The sequence below is a fragment of the Heterodontus francisci genome, chromosome 23 (genome assembly GCF_036365525.1).
Source record: "Heterodontus francisci isolate sHetFra1 chromosome 23, sHetFra1.hap1, whole genome shotgun sequence".
NCBI lineage: Eukaryota > Metazoa > Chordata > Chondrichthyes > Heterodontiformes > Heterodontidae > Heterodontus > Heterodontus francisci.
The window spans coordinates 2,736,550-2,756,499 of NC_090393.1; the positions used below are offsets into that span (position 1 = coordinate 2,736,550).

The following is a 19,950-nucleotide window of genomic DNA, read 5'->3' on the forward strand; positions in this document are numbered from 1 at the left end:
ATTAAACAAAATTTGACACTGAGCCACATAAGGGGATATTAGCACAGGTGAGGTCAATTTTAAAGCAATATTTTAAAAAGGAACATTTTAAAGGAGAGAGAGTTCGAGAGGTGGAGAGATTTAAAGAGTGAATTCCAGAGCTAAGGGCCTCAGCAGCTGAAGGCATGGCTGCTAATCCAATCTTGAAAACTTTGCTCTGAGTGTATGACCCTCATTCGGAGTACAGTCGTGTATTTTCCGAATAGGTAAAGCATTTTAATTTTTTTATTTTACCATTGATGTTAATCAGTCTAGGGTCTGGAGCACAGTCGTAACCCTTAGCTGCTAACATGTCCCTGCTCACCACCTCATGTACGGAAGGTGGTCGACAAGGTCCTGTGGTCAATCAGAGTTGAATTGCTGCATGCTGAGGAAAGTTTGCACATTATCAGTGGGAGCAGATTCAATAGTAACTTTCAAAAGGGAATGTGGTAAATGTCGGCAAACAGCAGGGGGAGTGGGACGAATGGGATATTTCTTTCAGAGTGGCAGCACAGGCACGATGGGCTGAATGGCCTCATTCTTTTCTATATGATTCTATGATATATAGACCAAAGCCTTTCATCTCCGTCTCACTTGAGGTGTCAAAGTTATATATAAAAAAATGAAACGAGCTATATTCTGCTGTTTTTTAAAAACCTCTTGATAACCTGGTCTAACCCCAAGATCAGGAGATCAGAAAAAGACAACTTGAAATTTCTTTATTTTTCTTCTTAAAAATACTTTTGTCACTTTGACATATGACCTCTGAAGTGTGACAGGCGCCTGGATAGACATTGCTAAAACAAAGGAAAACATTCAGATGTGCTGTGCAGGAAGGCACTTTGTACCTAATTGTATATCAGGTCTGTAACTTTCATCAAAGGAAATCCAATCTCTTCTCGCTAACTGCTGTTGCCAAGCAACTGGCATGAACACAAAGCCTCAACCTGAGCAAAACAAGAAAGGTTCCCTCCCAGCTCCTTCCAGTAAGGTGAATTTTCAACAAGGAAGAGGGAAACAAAATCCCTCAGATGATCGGTGACTAATTTTTTGTGACTCGATACAAAAAAAGTGTTGTTTCTCTGAATGTTATTATAATTTTAAGACAGGTCAGTGCTTTGGTTTTGCTTTAATTGCATTCTGTAAAGCGAGATTGAGGAAACAATGGAAAATGCAGAGTCTGGTCCCAGTTTAGTTTTTGATAAAGATCCATTCGAGCTCACTGTTGAAGATGTCTTTGATATATCTTACGTCGTTGGTCGGCAGTTAATGAAAACTAGCAGCTCGCAAAGATCATGTGCAATTTCTGAATTGCAGTTCAAGGTACTCAGAGTTTTAGAAATGTTTGAAACACTGGTAACCAAATACAACCCGACTGTGGAAGAATTAAAACTTGAGAGAGACAAACTGAAAACAGAAACAGAAAGACTTATTGCAGAGCTTCAGAATAAAGTCAGTGACACAGAAGAAGAGGTATGGATATATTTAAAACTTTAATTATCACTAACTGACCTCCCATTGCATTGCTAGTGGCTAGTCTGGGGTCTGGACTCGGTTTTCACTACTGAAGTAGAGGTACCGTAACAAGTTAAGGCCTGTCCCTTTAAAGCCATTCCTCTCTAGGGAAGATGGCTAAATTGACTGATTGCTGGATCTATAGATTGGCAGCCACTTGTAAATTCCTGCTTCCTAATCTTGGGCTAAACTGGGTTTTCAAAAGGTTAAAAGTAAGTAGCAGAGGATTGAAATGACCAAGGTGGGTGTAATGCACTGTTAATTCAGTGCCACTGCTCCACAGGTCATAGCATATCAAATAAGGTTTCCCACCTACTGAAGAATAGCCAAATTAAACACTGTATTTTCCTCCCAGAATAAAGCACACCAAACCAGGTTTCTTTAAACAACAACAACAATTTATTAGAAAATAATTAATAGGTCTTAACTACAAATGAAATATATGTGAAAAACTCCTTAATTTCTTAACCCTCATGCACACACACATACATTCAAAAGAAAACACCAGTTAACTGGGGAAAAAGGATTTTTGGTTTACAACTGTTTCCTAGGAATAGAAGGAATAATAAAAATAATTGAGTTTATCATGTTCTAGTAGGATGTTTTCGGTCTGGTGAGGTGTCCCAGAGTTGAATAGTGGGATGCCACTCAAATTCTCTCCAGGTGAGGTTGATGAACAGTCTTTGATGGGGAGGCATTCACGACAATTTAACTGCAGCAGGCGTCACTTAGGTCTTCCATCGGGGTGCAGCAACAGGTCTGCTTGGGTTTTGAAGCAGCAGTCTAGCAGTAGAAGAATTCTTCAGATTTCAGGATTTCTTACAACACAGGAGGCAGCAGGAATCTCACTGGATGCAAGAATTCTTCAGAGACTGGAGGCAACAAGAATCTGCCACTTTTCAAATACAGGATTCCTTTTCAAGAAATGCAAGTCTCCTTTACAGAGCGAGGCAACACTTTTCTGGGTCTTTTCTCTCTTGCTCCAGGTAGGTCAAGCAAAGATTTCAAATGCCTGCCCTTCGTCCAATTCACAGGATTTTTAAAGGATCCAAGGTGAAAAAAGAACCTTCCTGAACATGGTCACGTGTCCAGACACCGTGTCTCCCCTGTCACTCAAAAGCTGCTCTGAAGAAAGGTCAAACCCCTGTGGTTTCCTTGAAATTGCTCGCTTTCCTGTCCTTGTACAAGTTCAACTTCCTTTCAAAGCACCCATAAAGTTCAACTGTTATGAACTTACTTTCAAAACATTGCAGGAATTCCAACTATTTGCAAGTTATTGTCCACTGAGAAAAAAAAATAGTTTGCTCACTTTTGTTAAACACACAGAATTCTAAGTTTTATTTATTTATTTAATTTATTTAGAGATACAGCACTGAAACAGGCCCTTCGGCCCATCGAGTCTGTGCCGACCAACAACCACCCACTGGGAAGGGGAGGAATTTGACAGTTTTATCTAGAATATAGGTCAGTCACACTCCAGAGGAAAACACAGGTTCAGGAAAGGGAGGGTGTGACTGTTAGGGAGCCTAACTAGGGGGATACATAGTGTCCTCTGCAGCCAAGAACGAGAATCCTGAAGGGTGTGGTGTCTACCTGGTGCCAGGCTAAGGGATATTTCACGGTGACTGGAGAGGAACTTGGAAAGTGAGGGGGTAGATACAGTTGTCGTGGTTCATATTGGAACGAAAGACATAGGTACGACCAGGCAGGAGGTCCTGCTGAAAAGGTATCGAGTTAGGTTCTAAATTAAAAGCAGGACCTTGAGGGTAATAATTTCTGAATTATTGCCCAAGTTACGTGCAAATTGGCAGACAGGTCAGGAGAATTAACAGGTTGCTAAAGGGCTGGTGTGGGAAAGAGGGGTTCCTTTTCATGGGACCAACACCAATTCTGGGACCGGAAGGAGATGTACTGATGGGATGGGCTCCACCTGGGGCCCGTGTCCTAGCAAAGGCTTTAAACTAGTAGGATGAGGGGAGGGATCTACAAGAAACATCAGCAGCTTAAATGTAAACAAAACAGGGAAGGACAGCAAAGGAAAGAATAAAATAAGGGAGGACATTGATGGCAAAGTAGAGTTATAGAACAGGAGTCTAAAAAGATGGTTAAGCATAAAGCGAGAGGAAATCCTATTAAATGAGTTAAAATGTCTGTACAGCAATGCAGTGTCTGTAATAAAACAGGGGAGCTGCAGCAATCATGCAAGGGGAGCAACCAGACATAGTAGGGATTACTAAGACATGGCTACAGAAAAATCAGGATTAGGGATTAAATATTGCAGGGTAAAACATATTTAGAAAAGATGGAGAGGGAAAATAGGGAGGTGGAGTAGCTGTACTTATTATGGATAACATAACGTCAGTAGAGAAAAGGGACATGGCTGACTGGGTGGCGGCGGAGCGAGCTTGCAAAGATCATAACCCCATCATTGACGGCAGGAAAGCCAATGTCAACCTGGCTTACCTGGGGGCGAACCCTTGTAATCTGCAACCAGGTTTCGCTTTTGGAGTACAGCAGATTCACCCTGCTTTCGTTCCCAGGCCATATGAAGTGCCCGGATTGGGGCGACAATCAGTGCATGCCAAAGGCCCAGCGAGGCCTCGGCCCACCTCCGCTGGTCTCGTATGGAAAATCCTTGACCCTTTTGCAAGCTGGAACGTCAGAACTATGTGTCCTGGCCTGTCGAAAGACCTTACACAAATCAACGACTCTCAGAAGACTGCCATCATTAACAACGAGCTCAGTAGACTCAATGTGGACATTGCAGCACTTCAGGAGACACGCCTCCCCGCGAGCGGATCTCTAACAGAGCAAGACTACACCTTCTACTGGCAGGGTAGGGGTCCTGAAGAACCAAGACAGCAAGGAGTGGGCTTCACCATCAGAAACTCTTTGCTCAGCATGATAGAGCCACCTTCAAATGGCTCAGAACGCATACTGTCCATCCGACTGTTCACCGCCTCTGGTCCAGTACACCTACTCAGCATCTATGCTCCAACATTCTGCTTCCCACCTGAAGTTAAAGACCAGTTCTACAAGGAACTCCATAATATCATTAGTAGCATCCCCAATACCGAACACCTGTTCCTGCTGGGGGACTTTAATGCCAGGGTTGGGACCGACCATGACTCATGGCCCTCCTGCCTTGGGTGCTGTGGCATTGGAAGGATGAATGAGAATGGACAGAGACTGCTTGAGTTGTGTACCTATCACAACCTCTGCATCACCAACTCGTTCTTTCACACTAAACCCTGTCACCAGGTTTCATGGAGACACCCAAGATCACGTCGTTGGCACCAGCTGGACCTCATCGTCACAAGGCGAGCCTCTATAAACAGTGTTCAAATCACACGCAGCTTCCACAGTGCAGACTGTGACACTGACCACTCCCTGGTGTGTAGCAAGGTTAGACTCAAACCAAAGAAGCTGCATCACTCCAAGCAGAAGGGCCCCCCGCGTGTCAACACTAACAGAATTTCTTATCCACAGCTGTTACATAGCTTTCTAAATTCACTTGAAAATGTCCTCAAAACACTCCTACAGGGGATGCAGAGACCAAGTGGGCCCACATCAGAGACGCCATCTATGACTTAGCAATGACCACCTATGGCAAACGTGTGAAGCAGAATGCAGACTGGTTTCAATCTCACTTTGAAGAGCTGGAACCTGTCATAGCCGCTAAGCGCATTGCACTGTTGAACTACAAGAAAGCCCCCAACGACTTAACATCCATAGCACTTAAAGTAGCCAGAAGCGCTGCACAAAGAACAGCCACGCACTGTGCAAATGACTACTGGCAACACCTATGCAGTCGTATTCAGCTGGCCTCCGACACTGGAAACATCAGAGGAATGTTTCTTTCTTTTGGGTCTCCTTATCTCGAGAGACAATGGATACGCGCCTGGAGGTGGTCAGTGGTTTGTGAAGCAGCGCCTGGAGTGGCTATAAAGGCCAATTCTGGAGTGACAGGCTCTTCCACAGGTGCTGCAGAGAAATTTGTTTGTTGGGGCTGTTGCACAGTTGGCTCTCCCCTTGCGCCTCTGTCTTTTTTCCTGCCAACTACTAAGTCTCTTCGACTCGCCACAATTTAGCCCTGTCTTTATGGCTGCCCGCCAGCTCTGGCGAATGCTGGCAACTGACTCCCACGACTTGTGATCAATGTCACACGATTTCATGTCGCGTTTGCAGACGTCTTTATAACGGAGACATGGACGGCCGGTGGGTCTGATACCAGTGGCGAGCTCGCTGTACAATGTGTCTTTGGGGATCCTGCCATCTTTCATGCGGCTCACATGGCCAAGCCATCTCAAGCGCCGCTGACTCAGTAGTGTGTATAAGCTGGGGGTGTTGGCCGCTTCAAGGACTTCTGTGTTGGAGATATAGTCCTGCCACCTGATGCCAAGTATTCTCCGAAGGCAGCGAAGATGGAATGAATTGAGACGTCGCTCTTGGCTGGCATACGTTGTCCAGGCCTCGCTGCCGTAGAGCAAGGTACTGAGGACACAGGCCTGATACACTCGGACTTTTGTGTTCCGTGTCAGTGCACCATTTTCCCACACTCTCTTGGCCAGTCTGGACAAAGCAGTGGAAGCCTTACCCATGCGCTTGTTGATTTCTGCATCTAGAGACAGGTTACTGGTGATAGTTGAGCCTAGGTAGGTGAACTCTTGAACCACTTCCAGAGCGTGGTCGCCAATATTGATGGATGGAGCATTTATGACATCCTGCCCCATGATGTTCGTTTTCTTGAGGCTGATGGTTAGGCCAAATTCATTGCAGGCAGACGCAAACCTGTCGATGAGACTCTGCAGGCATTCTTCAGTGTGAGATGTTAAAGCAGCATCGTCAGCAAAGAGGAGTTCTCTGATGAGGACTTTCCGTACTTTGGACTTCGCTCTTAGACGGGCAAGGTTGAACAACCTGCCCCCTGATCTTGTGTGGAGGAAAATTCCTTCTTCAGAGGATTTGAACGCATGTGAAAGCAGCAGGGAGAAGAAAATCCCAAAAAGTGTGGGTGCGAGAACACAGCCCTGTTTCACACCACTCAGGATAGGAAAGGGCTCTGATGAGGAGCAACCATGTTGAATTGTGCCTTTCATATTGTCATGGAATGAGGTGATGATACTTAGTAGCTTTGGTGGACATCCGATCTTTTCTAGTAGTCTGAAGAGACCACGTCTGCTGACGAGGTCAAAGGCTTTGGTGAGATCAATGAAAGCAATGTAGAGGGGCATCTGTTGTTCACGGCATTTCTCCTGTATCTGACGAAGGGAGAACAGCATGTCAATAGTCGATCTCTCTGCACGAAAGCCACACTGTGCCTCAGGGTAGACGCGCTCGGCCAGCTTCTGGAGCCTGTTCAGAGCGACTCGAGCAAAGACTTTCCCCACTATGCTGAGCAGGGAGATTCCACGGTAGTTGTTGCAGTCACCGCGGTCACCTTTGTTTTTATAGAGGGTGATGATGTTGGCATCGCGCATGTCCTGGGGTACTGCTCCCTCGTCCCAGCACAGGCATAGCAGTTCATGTAGTGCTGAGAGTATAGCAGGCTTGGCACTCTTGATTATTTCAGGGGTAATGCTGTCCTTCCCAGGGGCTTTTCCGCTGGCTAGGGAATCAATGGCATCACTGAGTTCCGATTTGGTTGGCTGTATGTCCAGCTCATCCATGACTGGTAGAGGCTGGGCTGCATTGAGGGCAGTCTCAGTGACAGCATTCTCCCTGGAGTACAGTTCTAGGTAGTGCTCAACCCAGCGGTCCATCTGTTTGCGTTGGTCAGTGATTATGTCCCCCGATTTAGATTTGAGGGGGGTGATCTTCTTGATGGTTGGCCCAAGAGCTCTCTTCATGCCATCATACATTCCTCTGATGTTTCCGGTGTCTGAGGCCAGCTGAATATGACTGCATAGGTGTTGCCAGTAGTCGTTTGCGCAACGCCTAGCTGTTCTTTGTGCAGTACTTCTGGCTGCTTTAAGTGCTGCGGATGTTAAATCGCTGGGGGCTTTCTTGTAGTTCAAAAGTGCAATGCGCTTAGCGGCTATGACAGGTTCCAGCTCTTCATTATGAGATTGAAACCAGTCTGCATTTCTCTTCGCACTTTTGCCGTAGGTGGTCAAAGCTGACTCATGACAGCATTAAGAGAGCTTTTGGGCCAGCCATCAAGAAGATCGCCCCTTTCAAGTCTAAATCAGGGAACACGATCACTGACCAACGCAAGCAAATGGACCGTTGGGTGGAGCACTACCTAGAACTGTACTCCAGGGAAAATGTTGTCACTGAGACTGCCCTCAATGCAGCCCAGTCTCTGCCAGTCATGGATGAGCTGGACGAACAGCCAACAAAATCAGAACTCAGTGATGCCATTGATTCTCTAGCCGGTGGAAAAGCCCTTGGAAAGGACGGCATTACCCCTGAAATAATCAAGAGTGCCAAGCCTGCTATACTCTCAGCACTCCATGACTGCTTTGCCTGTGATGGGACGAGGGAGCAGTACCACAGGACATGCGCGATGCCAATATCATCACCCTCTATAAGAACAAGGGTGATCGCAGTGACTGCAACAACTACCGTGGAATCTCCCTGCTCAGCAAAGTGGGGAAAGTCTTCACTCGTGTCGTTTTAAACAGGCTCCAGAAGCTGGCTGAGCATGTCTACCCAGAGGCACAGTGTGGCTTTCAAGCAGAGATCCACCGTTGACATGCTGTTCTCCCTTCGCCAGCTACAGGAGAAATGCCGCGAACAACAGATGCCCCTCTACGTTGCTTCATTGATCTCACCAAAGCCTTTGACCTCGTCAGCAGACGTGGTCTCTTCAGACTACTAGAAAAGATCGGATGTCCACCAAAGCTACTAAGTATCATCACCTCATTCCATGACAATATGAAAGGCACAATTCAGCATGGTGGTGCCTCATCAGACCTCTTTCCTATCCTGAGTTGCGTGAAACAGGGTTGTGTTCACGCACCTACATTGTTTGGGATCTTCTTCTCACTGCTGCTCTCACATGCGTTCAAGTCTTCAGAAGAAGGAATTTTCCTCCACACAAGATCAGGTGGCAGGTTGTTCAGCCTTGTCCATCTTAGAACGAAGACCAAAGTACAGAAAGTCCTCATCAGAGAACTCCTCTTTGCTGACGATGCTGCTTTAACATCTCACACTGAAGAATGTCTGCAAATACTCATCGACAGGATTGTGGCTGCCTGCAACGAATTTGGCTTAACCATCAGCCTCAAGAAAACGAACATCATGGGGCAGGACGTCAGAAATGCTCCATCCATCAATATCGGCGACCACGCTCTGGAAGTGGTTCAAGAGTTCACCTACCTAGGCTCAACTATCACCAGTAACCTGTCTCTCGATGCAGAAATCAACAAGTGCATGGGACAGGCTTCCACTGCTATGTCCAGACTGGCCAATAGAGTGTGGGAAAATGGCGCACTGACACGGAACACAAAAGTCCGAGTGTATCAAGCCTGTGTCCTCAGTACCTTGCTCTATGGCAGCGAAGCCTGGACAACGTATGTCAGCCAAGAGCAAGGTCTCAATTCATTCCATCTTCGCTGCCTCCGGAGAATCCTTGGCATCAGGTGGCAGGACTGTATCTCCAACGCAGACGTCCTCGAGGTGGCCAACATCCCCAGCATATAGACCCTATTGAGCCAACGGCACTTGAGATGGCTTGGCCATGTGAGCCACATGGAAGATGGCAGGTTCCCCGAGATTGCATTGTACAGCGAGCTCGCCACTGGTATCAGACCCACCGGCCGTCCATGTCTCCGCTTTAAAAACATCTGCAAACGCGACATGAAGTCCTGTGACATTGATCACAAGTCGTGGGAGTCAGTTGCCAGTGATCGCCAGAGCTGGCGGACAGCCATAAAGGCGGGGCTAAAGAGTGGCGAGTTAAAGAGAATTAGCAGTTGGCAGGAATAAAGAGACAAGCGCAAGGGGAGAGCTAACTGTGTAACAGCCCCGACAACCAATTTTATCTGCTGCGCCTGTGGAAGAGTCTGTCACTCTGGAATTGGCCTTTATTGCCACTCCAGGCGCTGCTTCACAAACCACTGACCACCTCCAGGCGCTTACCCATTGTCTCTCGAGACAAGGAGGCCAAAGAAGAAGAAGAAGTCATAGAGAAAAGGGACACAGCTATCAGCAAGACAAAAATAGAACCCATATTGTTACGGCCGAGGTGGGCGGAGTGCACTGTCTTTTCTCGTTCCACTTCTCCAGAGGTCACAACATATATTTAAATGTTTACCCAGTTACCGATAAGGTCAATCATAAACTCTACTCTTTACCCAGAATAAAATACACCAAACAGGTTTCTTTAATAAACAACAAAATTATCATTTTATTATAAAAACAAGACTTATCCAGTAACGAAGCAAAGCATTAACATGCAGATTGAAATATGAAAGTTCCCTTTTTAAATACCCCACACACAAACTCACACACACACTGAAAAAAATAAAGAAATTCTCTCTGCAGAGGCCTTTTACAAAAAAAAGACAAAAAAGAATACTTTGGCCAAATAACTGCTAATTCTTGAAGAAAAAAATGGAAGGATGCCAATTGTCCCTTTTGGTCTGGCATCCGGGTATACGGTGACAGGTCACTGGGATCTTTTCTGGAGCAGTTCTTTTCAGGCGACACCAAGAAATAATCTGGCAGGTTTTTCCTGGAGAAATGTGGCATCAGGGGTTTCAACCAGCACACACGAATCACAGGGTTTTTCCAAAGACAGGAGCAAAGAGGAGTTGACACATTGGACTTCTCAGGGTCTCTTAGAGAGGTGCAGGAAAGATGAGCTGGGGGTGTCTTTTTCTATGGCAGGCAAAACACCAAGTGTCTTTAATACAGTTCACACCCCAACTGAACCGAAAACAATCCAAACCCCAACAGAAAACCAACCTCTTGACATCTCTGAACCTTGACATGTGGCTTCTCTGTAAACATCACCCCTTAGTCCAAGGTTCCTGTTGTTCATTTCTCTTAAGGCAGGTGATCTCCAATAGAGGTTGCTTTTAGCACCCCTTGATTCTTCCAATGTGTTTTCAATCAAGTGTCTAATGATCCTAGTGTAAAACAAAGTGCAGCATTTCTTCAGGCTTCCAAATGAATCCATTGTGTGAAAGTATTGTGAACTATGAGGAGGAGAGTGATAGACTTCAAGAGGACATAGACAAGCTGGTTCTGAAGAAGGGTCACTGACCTGAAACGTTAACTCTGCTTCTCTCTCCACCGATGATGCCAAACCTGCTGAATATTTCCAGCATTTCTTGACAATAATATAATATACTTTATGATAATAGAGAAGGACATAAATATGACAAAAACCAGGTTAATAGATTGGAGAAAAGTTGATTTTGAGGGGCTAAAAATAAAACTTGGGAAAATAAAAATGAGAAACAATATTACCAACATACGAATTAGGAGCAGGAGTAGGCCACTCGGTCCTTCGAGCCTGCTCTGCTATTCAATAAGTTCATGGCTGAACTGATTACTCCACATTTCCACCTACCCCTGATAATCTTGCACCCCCTTGCTTATCAAGAATCTATCTACCTCTGCCTTAAAAATATTCAAAGATTCTGCTTCCACCGCCTTTTGAGGAAGAGTATTCCAAAGACTTTGGCCAACAACAATGCAGAACACCAATGGGAAACATTTAAAATGGTGTTGAGTTCAGGAAAAATATATCCCACTAAAAGGAAATAACAAACTGAACTCCAGTGAGACTCCATGGATGAATAAAGACATAAGGGAACAACTGAGGGTTAGGAAAGAGGCTTACATTAAGTACATAGACAGCAGAGGAGTGCATGATAAGATAATCTAAAGAGATTAGGAGAGAAGTCAAAAATAATTAGAAAGGCAAAGAAGAACTACGAAATTAAGTTACCAAGGAACATAAAACAGTAAAATATTTTAGAGACACAGCAATAAATGAAGGAAGGCTGGGATTGGAATAAGACCATTAAGACATGATAATACCACAGGTAACAATAGAGATATGGCAGAAATATTAAGTAATTATTTTACTTTGGTATTTACCAGGGAGATAGAACAGGTAGACATGACATTGAATGATGAGATGAGTGTATTTAAAATAAAAAAGGGCATGTAAAACAAAACAGAATATAGCTAGTTTCCTTATTTTGTATATATACTTTAACACCTCAAAGGAGATTGAAATGTAAAAATTTTGTCTGTATATCAATAGAATAATACAGCAAAGAGGGAGGGCCATGAGATCAATCATGCCTGTGCCACCTCTCTGAAACAGATATCCCATTCGCCCCACTACCCCTGCTTTTCACCCATAGCCCTGCAAATTTCTCTTTTGCTAGTATTTACCCAATTTCCTTTTGAAAATTACTATTGAATTGGCTTCCACCACTCATTCGGTGCATTCCAAATCGCAACAACTTGCTGCGTAAACAATTATATTTATAAAGCACCTTAAATGTAATAAAATGCCCCAAGCCACCTCACAGGGGTATTATGAACCAAAATTTTACATTGGGACACTCAAGGAGATATTAGGGCAGATTACCAAATGTTTGGTCAGAGAGGTTTTAAGGAGCACCTTAAAAGGAGGCAAAAATGGTAGCGAGGTGGAGAGGTTTAGGGAGGGAATTCCAAGGCTTGGGGTCAAGACAACTGAAGGGACGGCTGCCAATGGAGTGATTGAAATTGAGGATGCATGAGAGGGCAGAATTAGAGCAGCACAGAGATCTTGGAGGATTGTGGGGCTATAAGAGATTACAGAGATAGGGAGGGGCAAGTTGAAAACAAAGATGAGAATTTTACAATTGAGGCTTTGTTTAACCGGGAGTGAATGTAGGTCAATGAGTACAGGGCTGATAGGTTAATGAGACTTGGGGTAAGGACACAGTCAGCAGAGTTTTGGATGAGCTGAAGCTTACAGAGGGTAGAATGTGGGAGGCTGGCCAGGTGTGCATGGGAAGAGTCAAGTCTGCAGGTGACAAAGGCATAAATGAGAGTTTCAGCAGCAGATGAGCTGAGGCAGGGGTGGAGTCGGGCAATGTTATGGAGGTGGAATTAGGCAGTCTTGGTAGTGGAGTGGATATATGGTCGGAAGCTCATCTTGGGGGAAACCAAGGTTGCAAACAGTCTGGTTCAACCTCAGACTGTTGCCAGGGAGAGAGATGGAGTCAGTAGCTAGGGAATGGAGTTTGTAGCATTGACTGAAGGCAATGGCTTCAGTCTTCCCAATATTTAATTGGACGAAATTTCTGCTCATCCAGTGCTGGACGTCAGACAAGCAGCCTGATAACTTAGAGACAGTGGAGGAGTTGTGGGAGGTGGTGGTAAGGTAGAGCTGGGTGTCATCAATGTACATGTGAAAACACGTATTTTTGGATGTCGCCTTCATGGACAGCATGAAGGTGAGAAATAGGAGGGGCCAAGGATAGATCCTGGGGGACACGAGAGGTAACAATGTGGGAGGGGGAAGAGAAGCCATTGCAAGTGATACTCTGGCTACGATTAGGTAGAGAAGAATGGAACCAGGCAAGGATAGTCCCATTCAGTGGAAGACGATGGAGAGGCGTTGGAGGAGGATGGTGTGGTCAACCATGTCAAAGGCTGCGGGCAGGTCAAGAAGGATGAGGAAGGAAAGTTTACCTTTGTCACAGTCACAGAGGATGCCATTTGGGACTTTGATCAGAGCCGGTTTAGTAATGTGACAGGAGCAGAAACCTGACTGGAGGGATTCAAACATGGAGCTGAGAGACAGTGGGGTCAAGTGTTGTTTTTTTGAAGTTGGGGGTGTTGATGATGGCAGATTGAAAGGAGAGAGGGACAGTACCTAAAGAGAGAGAACAATTAACAATAACAGCTAATATGGGAACCAGGAGGGGAAGTTAGGCAGTCAGCAGTTTAGAGGGAATAATGTTGAGGAAGCAGGAGGTGGGTCTCATGGATAAGGTGAGCTCGGAGAGGGCATGAGGGCAGATAGGAGAGTAAATAGAGGATGATGCGAGTTTGGGGGTTTTGTCTGGTGGGCTAGGAGAAGGGAGGGAAGTGGCAGAGGAAGCTGATTGAATGGTCTCAATCTTATTGAAGAAATCCATGAGCTCCTCCTACATGTCAGAAGTGAGGGTAGAAGGGACAGGCAGAGGAGTCTAAGAAAAAATAATTAAAAAATAAATAAATTTCCCACATCTTCCCCCGGTTCTTTTGCCAATTACCTTAAATCCGTGTCTTCTGGTTTATGGACTACATCTAACTCTCCTTTAACACCTAAAATATATTCTTTTGCCCACACCTGAAGTCAACACCCTTCATCCACATTCTGTTTTTTGGTAGGGATCCAGAAGGTAGAATGGTCCAGAACAGAGACATGTCCACCAATGTCACTACTGTACCTTGTTCACCCACTATGTGCTAACATGATATGGTAAGGAATATCACTATGGTGAGTTTCCCCCTCCCTCCTTAGGGAAACCAGGCTAAACACAGCATACTTGATTTCTTGAGAAACCCTGACTGCAACTGCAAGATGAGGTTGAGACTCAGAATTGGAATTTCTAGTTGACAGTCTGTGTTTCACTCTTCACGTGTCTCAATAGGTAATTTTTTTAAACATTAAATAGAATGTCTCCTTGCTCTATGTTTGAATAAACCGTCTGCTGTTACTCCATTGACCTGTGTGCTGGACTGTTAAAGTCATAGAGTTATACAGCACAGAAACAGGCCCTTCGGCCTATCGTGTCTGTGCCAGTCATCAAGCACCTTACTATTCTAATCCCATTTTCCAGCACTTGGCCCGTAGCCTTGTATGCTATGGCGTTTCAAGTGCTCATCTAAATACTTCCTAAATGTTGTGAGGGTTCCTGCCTCTACCACCTCTTCAGGCAGTGTGTTCCAGATTCCAACCAGCCTCAGTGAGAACATTTTTCCTCAAATCCGCTCTAAACCTCCTGCCTCTTACCTTAAATCAATGCCCCCTGGTTATTGACCCCTCCACTAAGGGAAAAAGTTCCTTACTTTCTATCTAACCTCTCAATGCCCCATATAATTTAGTATACCTCAATCATGTCCCTCCTCAGCCTTCTCTGCTCAATGGAAAACAACCCTAGCCTTTTCAGTCTCTCTTCATAGCTGAAATGCTCCAGCCCAGGCAACATCCTGGTGAATCTCCTCTGCACCCTCTCCAGTGCAATCAGATCCTTCGTACAGTGTGGTGACCAGAACTGTACACAGTACTCCAGCTGTGGCCTAACTAGCATTTTATACAGCTCCATCATAACCTCCCTGCTCTTATATCCTATGCCTCGGCTAATAAAGGCAAGTATCCCATATGCCTTCCTAACCACCTTATCAACCTGTGCAGCTGCCTTCAGTGATCTCTGGACAAGTACACCAAGGACCTTCTGACCCTCTGTACTTCCTAGGGTCCTACCATCCATTGTATATTCCCTTGCCTTGTTAGTCCTCCCAAAATGCATCACCTCACACTTCTCAGGATTAAATTCCATTTGCCACTGCTCTGCCCATCTTACCAGCCCATCTATATCATCCTGTAATCTAAGGCTTTCCTTCTCACTGTTTACGACACCACCAATTTTTGGGTCATCTGCGAACTTACTGATCATACCTCCTTTATTCACATCTAAATCATTAATGTACACTACAAACAGCAAGGGTCTCAGCACTGATCCCTGTGGCACACCTCTGGTCACAGGCTTCCACTCGCAAAAACAACCCTCGACCATTGTGAGTTGACCGGTCCTTTTGAACTTATGAGCTTTCATATGCCATTTTCATCAGTTGAATAAAGTTTGATTTCTGAATGCAGCAAAGTGTTGGACCAGACAAGCTTCTCATAGATCTGCAGGACCCAAATCGTCCACGATTCACATTACAGGAACTGAGAGACGTACTGCAGGAACGCAATCATCTGAAAGCTCAACTACTTGTTACACAAGAGGAAATCCAGTGTTATGGAAGGTAGGTACAAGCTTTATTACCAATAAGGATTCAGGTCAGTGACCTTCAGTACAGTGTTGAAAAATCAGTGACCTGAAATGTTAACTGGTTCTCTCTTCATAGATGCTGCCTGACCTGCAAAGTATTTCCACCATCTGCAGTATTTGGCTTCAGTTCATTATTAGCTTTAATACACAGGCTCTGAAACCAGGAAAAGCCTGTGGCCCCATTATTAATACTGTCTGCCCTGGCGAGTATTTTCTCTAATAGGTCATGGTGTATGGCAGTGAGATGGTCTTGCGCTGCTTGGGTCCCTGCTGCTTATCCCCAAGTTTGGAATCCCATCACCAAGTACAAATTATTCTTTTACTTTCTCTGCTGCAGGATTGTCATTTTAACACCTTTCTGAGTGCAAACTCTGTATGCTGGAGCAGATTTTGATGAATAGGGCTGATGAGGTTGCTGCTACGATCAGACCCACTGGAACTGTGCAAAACCTCAAACACCTTTTCCTGAAGAGGGGAAAGTTGTCCTGGCTTCCTGTTCAGAATAGTGACCCCTGCTGGAAAATCATGCAGGAGCAGGTGACTATCAAGTCCAGTGGCTGAGATCTGAGCACACGGTGCAAATTTGCTAATAATTAAAAAATTGTTCATATAACTTGCCAAAGTTTCTTTGACAGCACCATCACATAAAAGGATCAGGGCAACAGGTACACCAACACCTCCACATTTCCAGAGTTACACACCATTGTGACTTGGACATATCAGTATTTCTTCATCATCACTTGGTCAAAGTCCTGGAAACGCCTCGATTCAACAGCACTGTGGGAGCACCTTCCCGGCACAGACTGCAGCAATTCAAGGCAGCAGCTCACCACCACCTCCTCCACAGGCAACTTGAAGTGGGCAATAAATGCTGGCCTTGCCAGCAATGCCTACATCCCATGAACAAATCAAAAAGAACTTGATAGTCATTAGTACTCAGTTGAGATGGGGTACTATATTGTCTCACTTTCTGTAATTTTAATTTAAACATTTAGCTATATATTGAACTGCCAATTCTAGAGTGGAGGGACAGAACTATCTTGGGAAATGGATGCAGGGATCTTTAAAGATGAAACTGCCAGTAGAAAAGTTTTTTTTTTTTAAAGTCTTTAATGATCAGGATTAATGTTTATAAGTACAAAAACTTCACTTTTATGCTTCAGTCACGAAGTACAATAAATGTATCTTTCGTCAGTTATGTTGAGGTGATGTTTATGTGCTTGTCTCAGTGGAATCATTGCTCGAGAGGAGCCGCAGGTACTGGAGATTGACAACGAATCAAGTGCTAGTGGTGGAAATGGACAAACTACACTTGCCGGACTGTGAGTAGATATATTTGTATCCAGTTCTAATCAGATGCCTAATATAGCAGTGGTTCTCAAACTACAGTCCATAAAATAACGACAACAGGGCTCATTACTAAGACAGTGTAGATCAAGCGAGTGCTTTTGGCAGTTATTTTAATTTCCTGGACTCAGACTAAAGCCATGGTTCCAGTTCCGAGCAGTGTTCCGATGACAAATGCTGCATACTAGGAAGTGTGTCAGCACTATTCCAGTGCAGACAAACCAGTAAACAGCAGAGTGGGAGGAATAAAACCCTGAAATACTCAGTAGCTGTGCAGTGAATAGGAAGACAATGAAGAAATAAATTTGAAACAGTGCCAGTGTTCCTAACAGGAACCACCAAGCCTGATCCCACTCCAGGAAGAGCAGGGAGGTGTGGTGTGGTGTGGTGAAGAATTTAATTGGTATGTTACTGAACCTGCAGCGTTACCTTTCAGCTGAAGGGAGATTCAAGGTTTTCACATCAACTGCATCAATGTTCACTAGATCAGACAGCCCTGGCAAAATTTCATGCAAGTCCCTTCATCAGGACACTGATAAACTTTATATTTGGAAATGCAGATGTGCACAGAGTTTATAGTATTATAATTCCAACTCAGTTGAGACAGTGCTACTCCGAGCCATGGACGACATTTGTTCATCTAGTCAATACAGCTTAAACCAACAAAAAATATTTATGAAAAAAAATTATCTGCGGGTCTAGACTTAAATACATCAGGAATCTAAAATAGAAACAGAAATCAATGGAAATACACAGGTCAGTCATCAAAAGGAAAATGACATGCTAATGTTTAGAGTGCAGATTATGCCCATGTGAAAATAAATGTTCCCTTTCATTCATTGTGTGATAACCCTCAGTCTGTGTCCCCTTGTTACAGATTTGTTAACCATTGGAAACAACATTTCACTATTTCCCCCTCAAAATCTTTCAGAATCTTGAAACCCTCAATCAGATCCTAATTTCATTCCAGTTAATCCTCAAGCCCTCCTTTCCATGTCACAAATATGTAATGGAGTTTCCAAAACTGCACACAATACTCTATTATCCAATATTTCATACAAAGTCTTTCTCCCTTGCTTCTGTGTTCAATGTCCTATGTAAGTAAACCTAGAATCCCATTTGCCTTTACATGATCTTTTCTATTGGCACTCTCACCTTTAAGGATTCATCCATACAGATCCCTAGATCTGTCTGTTCTTCCACTCAAGAATTTAGGGTAAGTTTTGTTAACTGATTTAAAAAAAAAACCTATCTACACACTCCACTAACCTGATGTGTATAATTACATACATAGTTTACTAGCCCCTAATTTGGTAACAAATTTCTCATGTCTATATCCAAATCATTTATATGTAATAAAAATAGAGTTGTCTGCAGTATCGGCTTCAACAGGCAAAGAATAAACTTTGAACATAATTTACAAATCACTGGATTGGCTCATTCATGACCTGTGTAACAAATTAGCACTCGGAAAATTTGGTTTCTAATCATTGGAAAGTTACTTAATTTGGATTCAATATATGTGGGTTTTACTTGTTTATGAGTTGGCACAATACCATTGCAGAAACATTTGACTGTGATCTAATACTTTTTCTCTTCAATAATTAGATTTTCCTTTGAAAGAGACGCTGAATGAAAAGAGTTTGCAAAAAAAAAAATGCGACAAGACTATTTGGGAAGGATTTTTTTGGGAACTTGGCAACAGAATGGACTTGAGTAATTTATGAATCCAAATTGGGGCCATTCACAAAACAGCAGCACGAAGGAGGAGGAAGTCCATTCAGCCCATCTCAACTGATCTATCATACAGCATCCCACCCACCAAATTAGGGATTGACTCAAACAATACCTATGTTTTCTTCCCCACTACTCTATGGAGATGCCCATTGCATTTATTGATCACTCATTGTGTAGAAAAACCTCCTGATTTGGATGTGTATCAATTTTTCAGAATTTGTACAGCATTAATACATGTTTCTTGTAATTAACTCCAGAGATATGAAAGAGTTTAGCTTCAAATAAACCCCTGAAGGTGGACAAGAAAGTTAATGGAAAATAAAGCACTCAATCATACAGCACAGAGGTCAGTCAGCCCATCGAATCTGTTCTCCATCAACTTGGGATTAAGCTACCTGAATGCTTGTTTTGTGCAAACCATGGAAAAACTTTGTATTATTCTTCCATTTTACTGAATTTTAACCCCAATGACATGCTCAGAGACTGAATAAAATAAAAACAAAAATTAAATTACATATTTAAATTACCTAAAATGTGTATTTTCTTGACCCAAAATATTTAATTTCTCACAAGCTGCTAACTATATTGATTTACAATATAGCAGTGACTTGTATTTCAGTTCCATTAATTAGCACCAGGGGGAAAAAACTGTGACTTGGAGGAGGGTAGTCCTGGTCAATAAAGAGAGAGCATGAGGGGAGGCTGGCAGCTAGCATTAAAGGAAATCCCAAAGTTTTCTATATGCATATAAATAATAAAGGGGTGGTAAAAGGAAGAGTGGGGCTGATCAGAGACATGGAGGCAGAGGCCATAGCTGAGGTATTAAATGAAAAGTTTGCATCTGTCTTTACCAAGGAAGATGATGCAACCCAGGCAACGTTGAAGGAGGAGGAAAGTCCGACACTAGAGGGGTTGAAAATTGATAGAGGAAATATTAGATAGGCTGTCTGAACTTAAAGTGGATAAAGCACCAGGGCCAGATGAGATATGGGACTAGAATAGTTAGGTGTTTGACGGCTGGCCTGTTTCTGTGCTGGAAAACTCTAACTTTGAGATGCATCCAGGGATACTGAGGGAGGTGAGGGTGGAAATCAGAGGCACTGGCTATGATTTTTCTGTCTTCCTTAGACTCGGGTGGTGCCCAAGGACTGGAGAATTGCAAACGTTATACCCTTGTTCAATCCTTGATGCCAATATCATCACCCTCTAAGAACAAGGGTGACCGCAGTGACTGCAACAAATACCGTGGAATCTCACTGCTCAGCATAGTGGGGAAAGTCTTCGCTCGAGCCGCTTTAAACAGGCTCCAGAAGCTGGCTAAGTG

At 43.9% G+C, this 19,950-nt stretch overlaps 1 protein-coding gene across 2 annotated transcripts; it reads left to right on the forward strand.

The window, feature by feature from the left end:
• The first annotated feature begins 981 nt into the window (after positions 1–981).
• Positions 982–19,153, forward strand: rilpl2 (Rab interacting lysosomal protein-like 2). Of its 2 annotated transcripts, none has more exons than XM_068055533.1 (4): positions 982–1,494; positions 15,365–15,516; positions 16,772–16,864; positions 18,884–19,153. In XM_068055533.1, the coding sequence occupies exons 1-4, from the start codon at positions 1,186–1,188 to the stop codon at positions 18,909–18,911; spliced, it is 582 nt and encodes a 193-aa protein (XP_067911634.1). In that variant the 5' UTR covers positions 982–1,185; the 3' UTR covers positions 18,912–19,153. The 2 variants fall into 2 exon arrangements, with proteins under 2 accessions (XP_067911634.1, XP_067911633.1); XM_068055532.1 differs by having other exon boundaries at positions 18,498–19,152.
• The last annotated feature ends 797 nt before the right edge of the window (positions 19,154–19,950 follow it).

Coding starts and splice junctions, on each gene's coding strand:
- rilpl2 (XM_068055533.1), top strand. CDS start 1,186: ATGGAAAATGCAGAGTCTGGTCCCAGTTTAGTTTTTGATAAAGATCCA. Junction 15,517..16,771: donor GAAATCCAGTGTTATGGAAG/GTAGGTACAAGC, acceptor TGCTTGTCTCAG/TGGAATCATTGCTCGAGAGG. Junction 16,865..18,883: donor CAAACTACACTTGCCGGACT/GTGAGTAGATAT, acceptor AATTAACTCCAG/AGATATGAAAGAGTTTAGCT.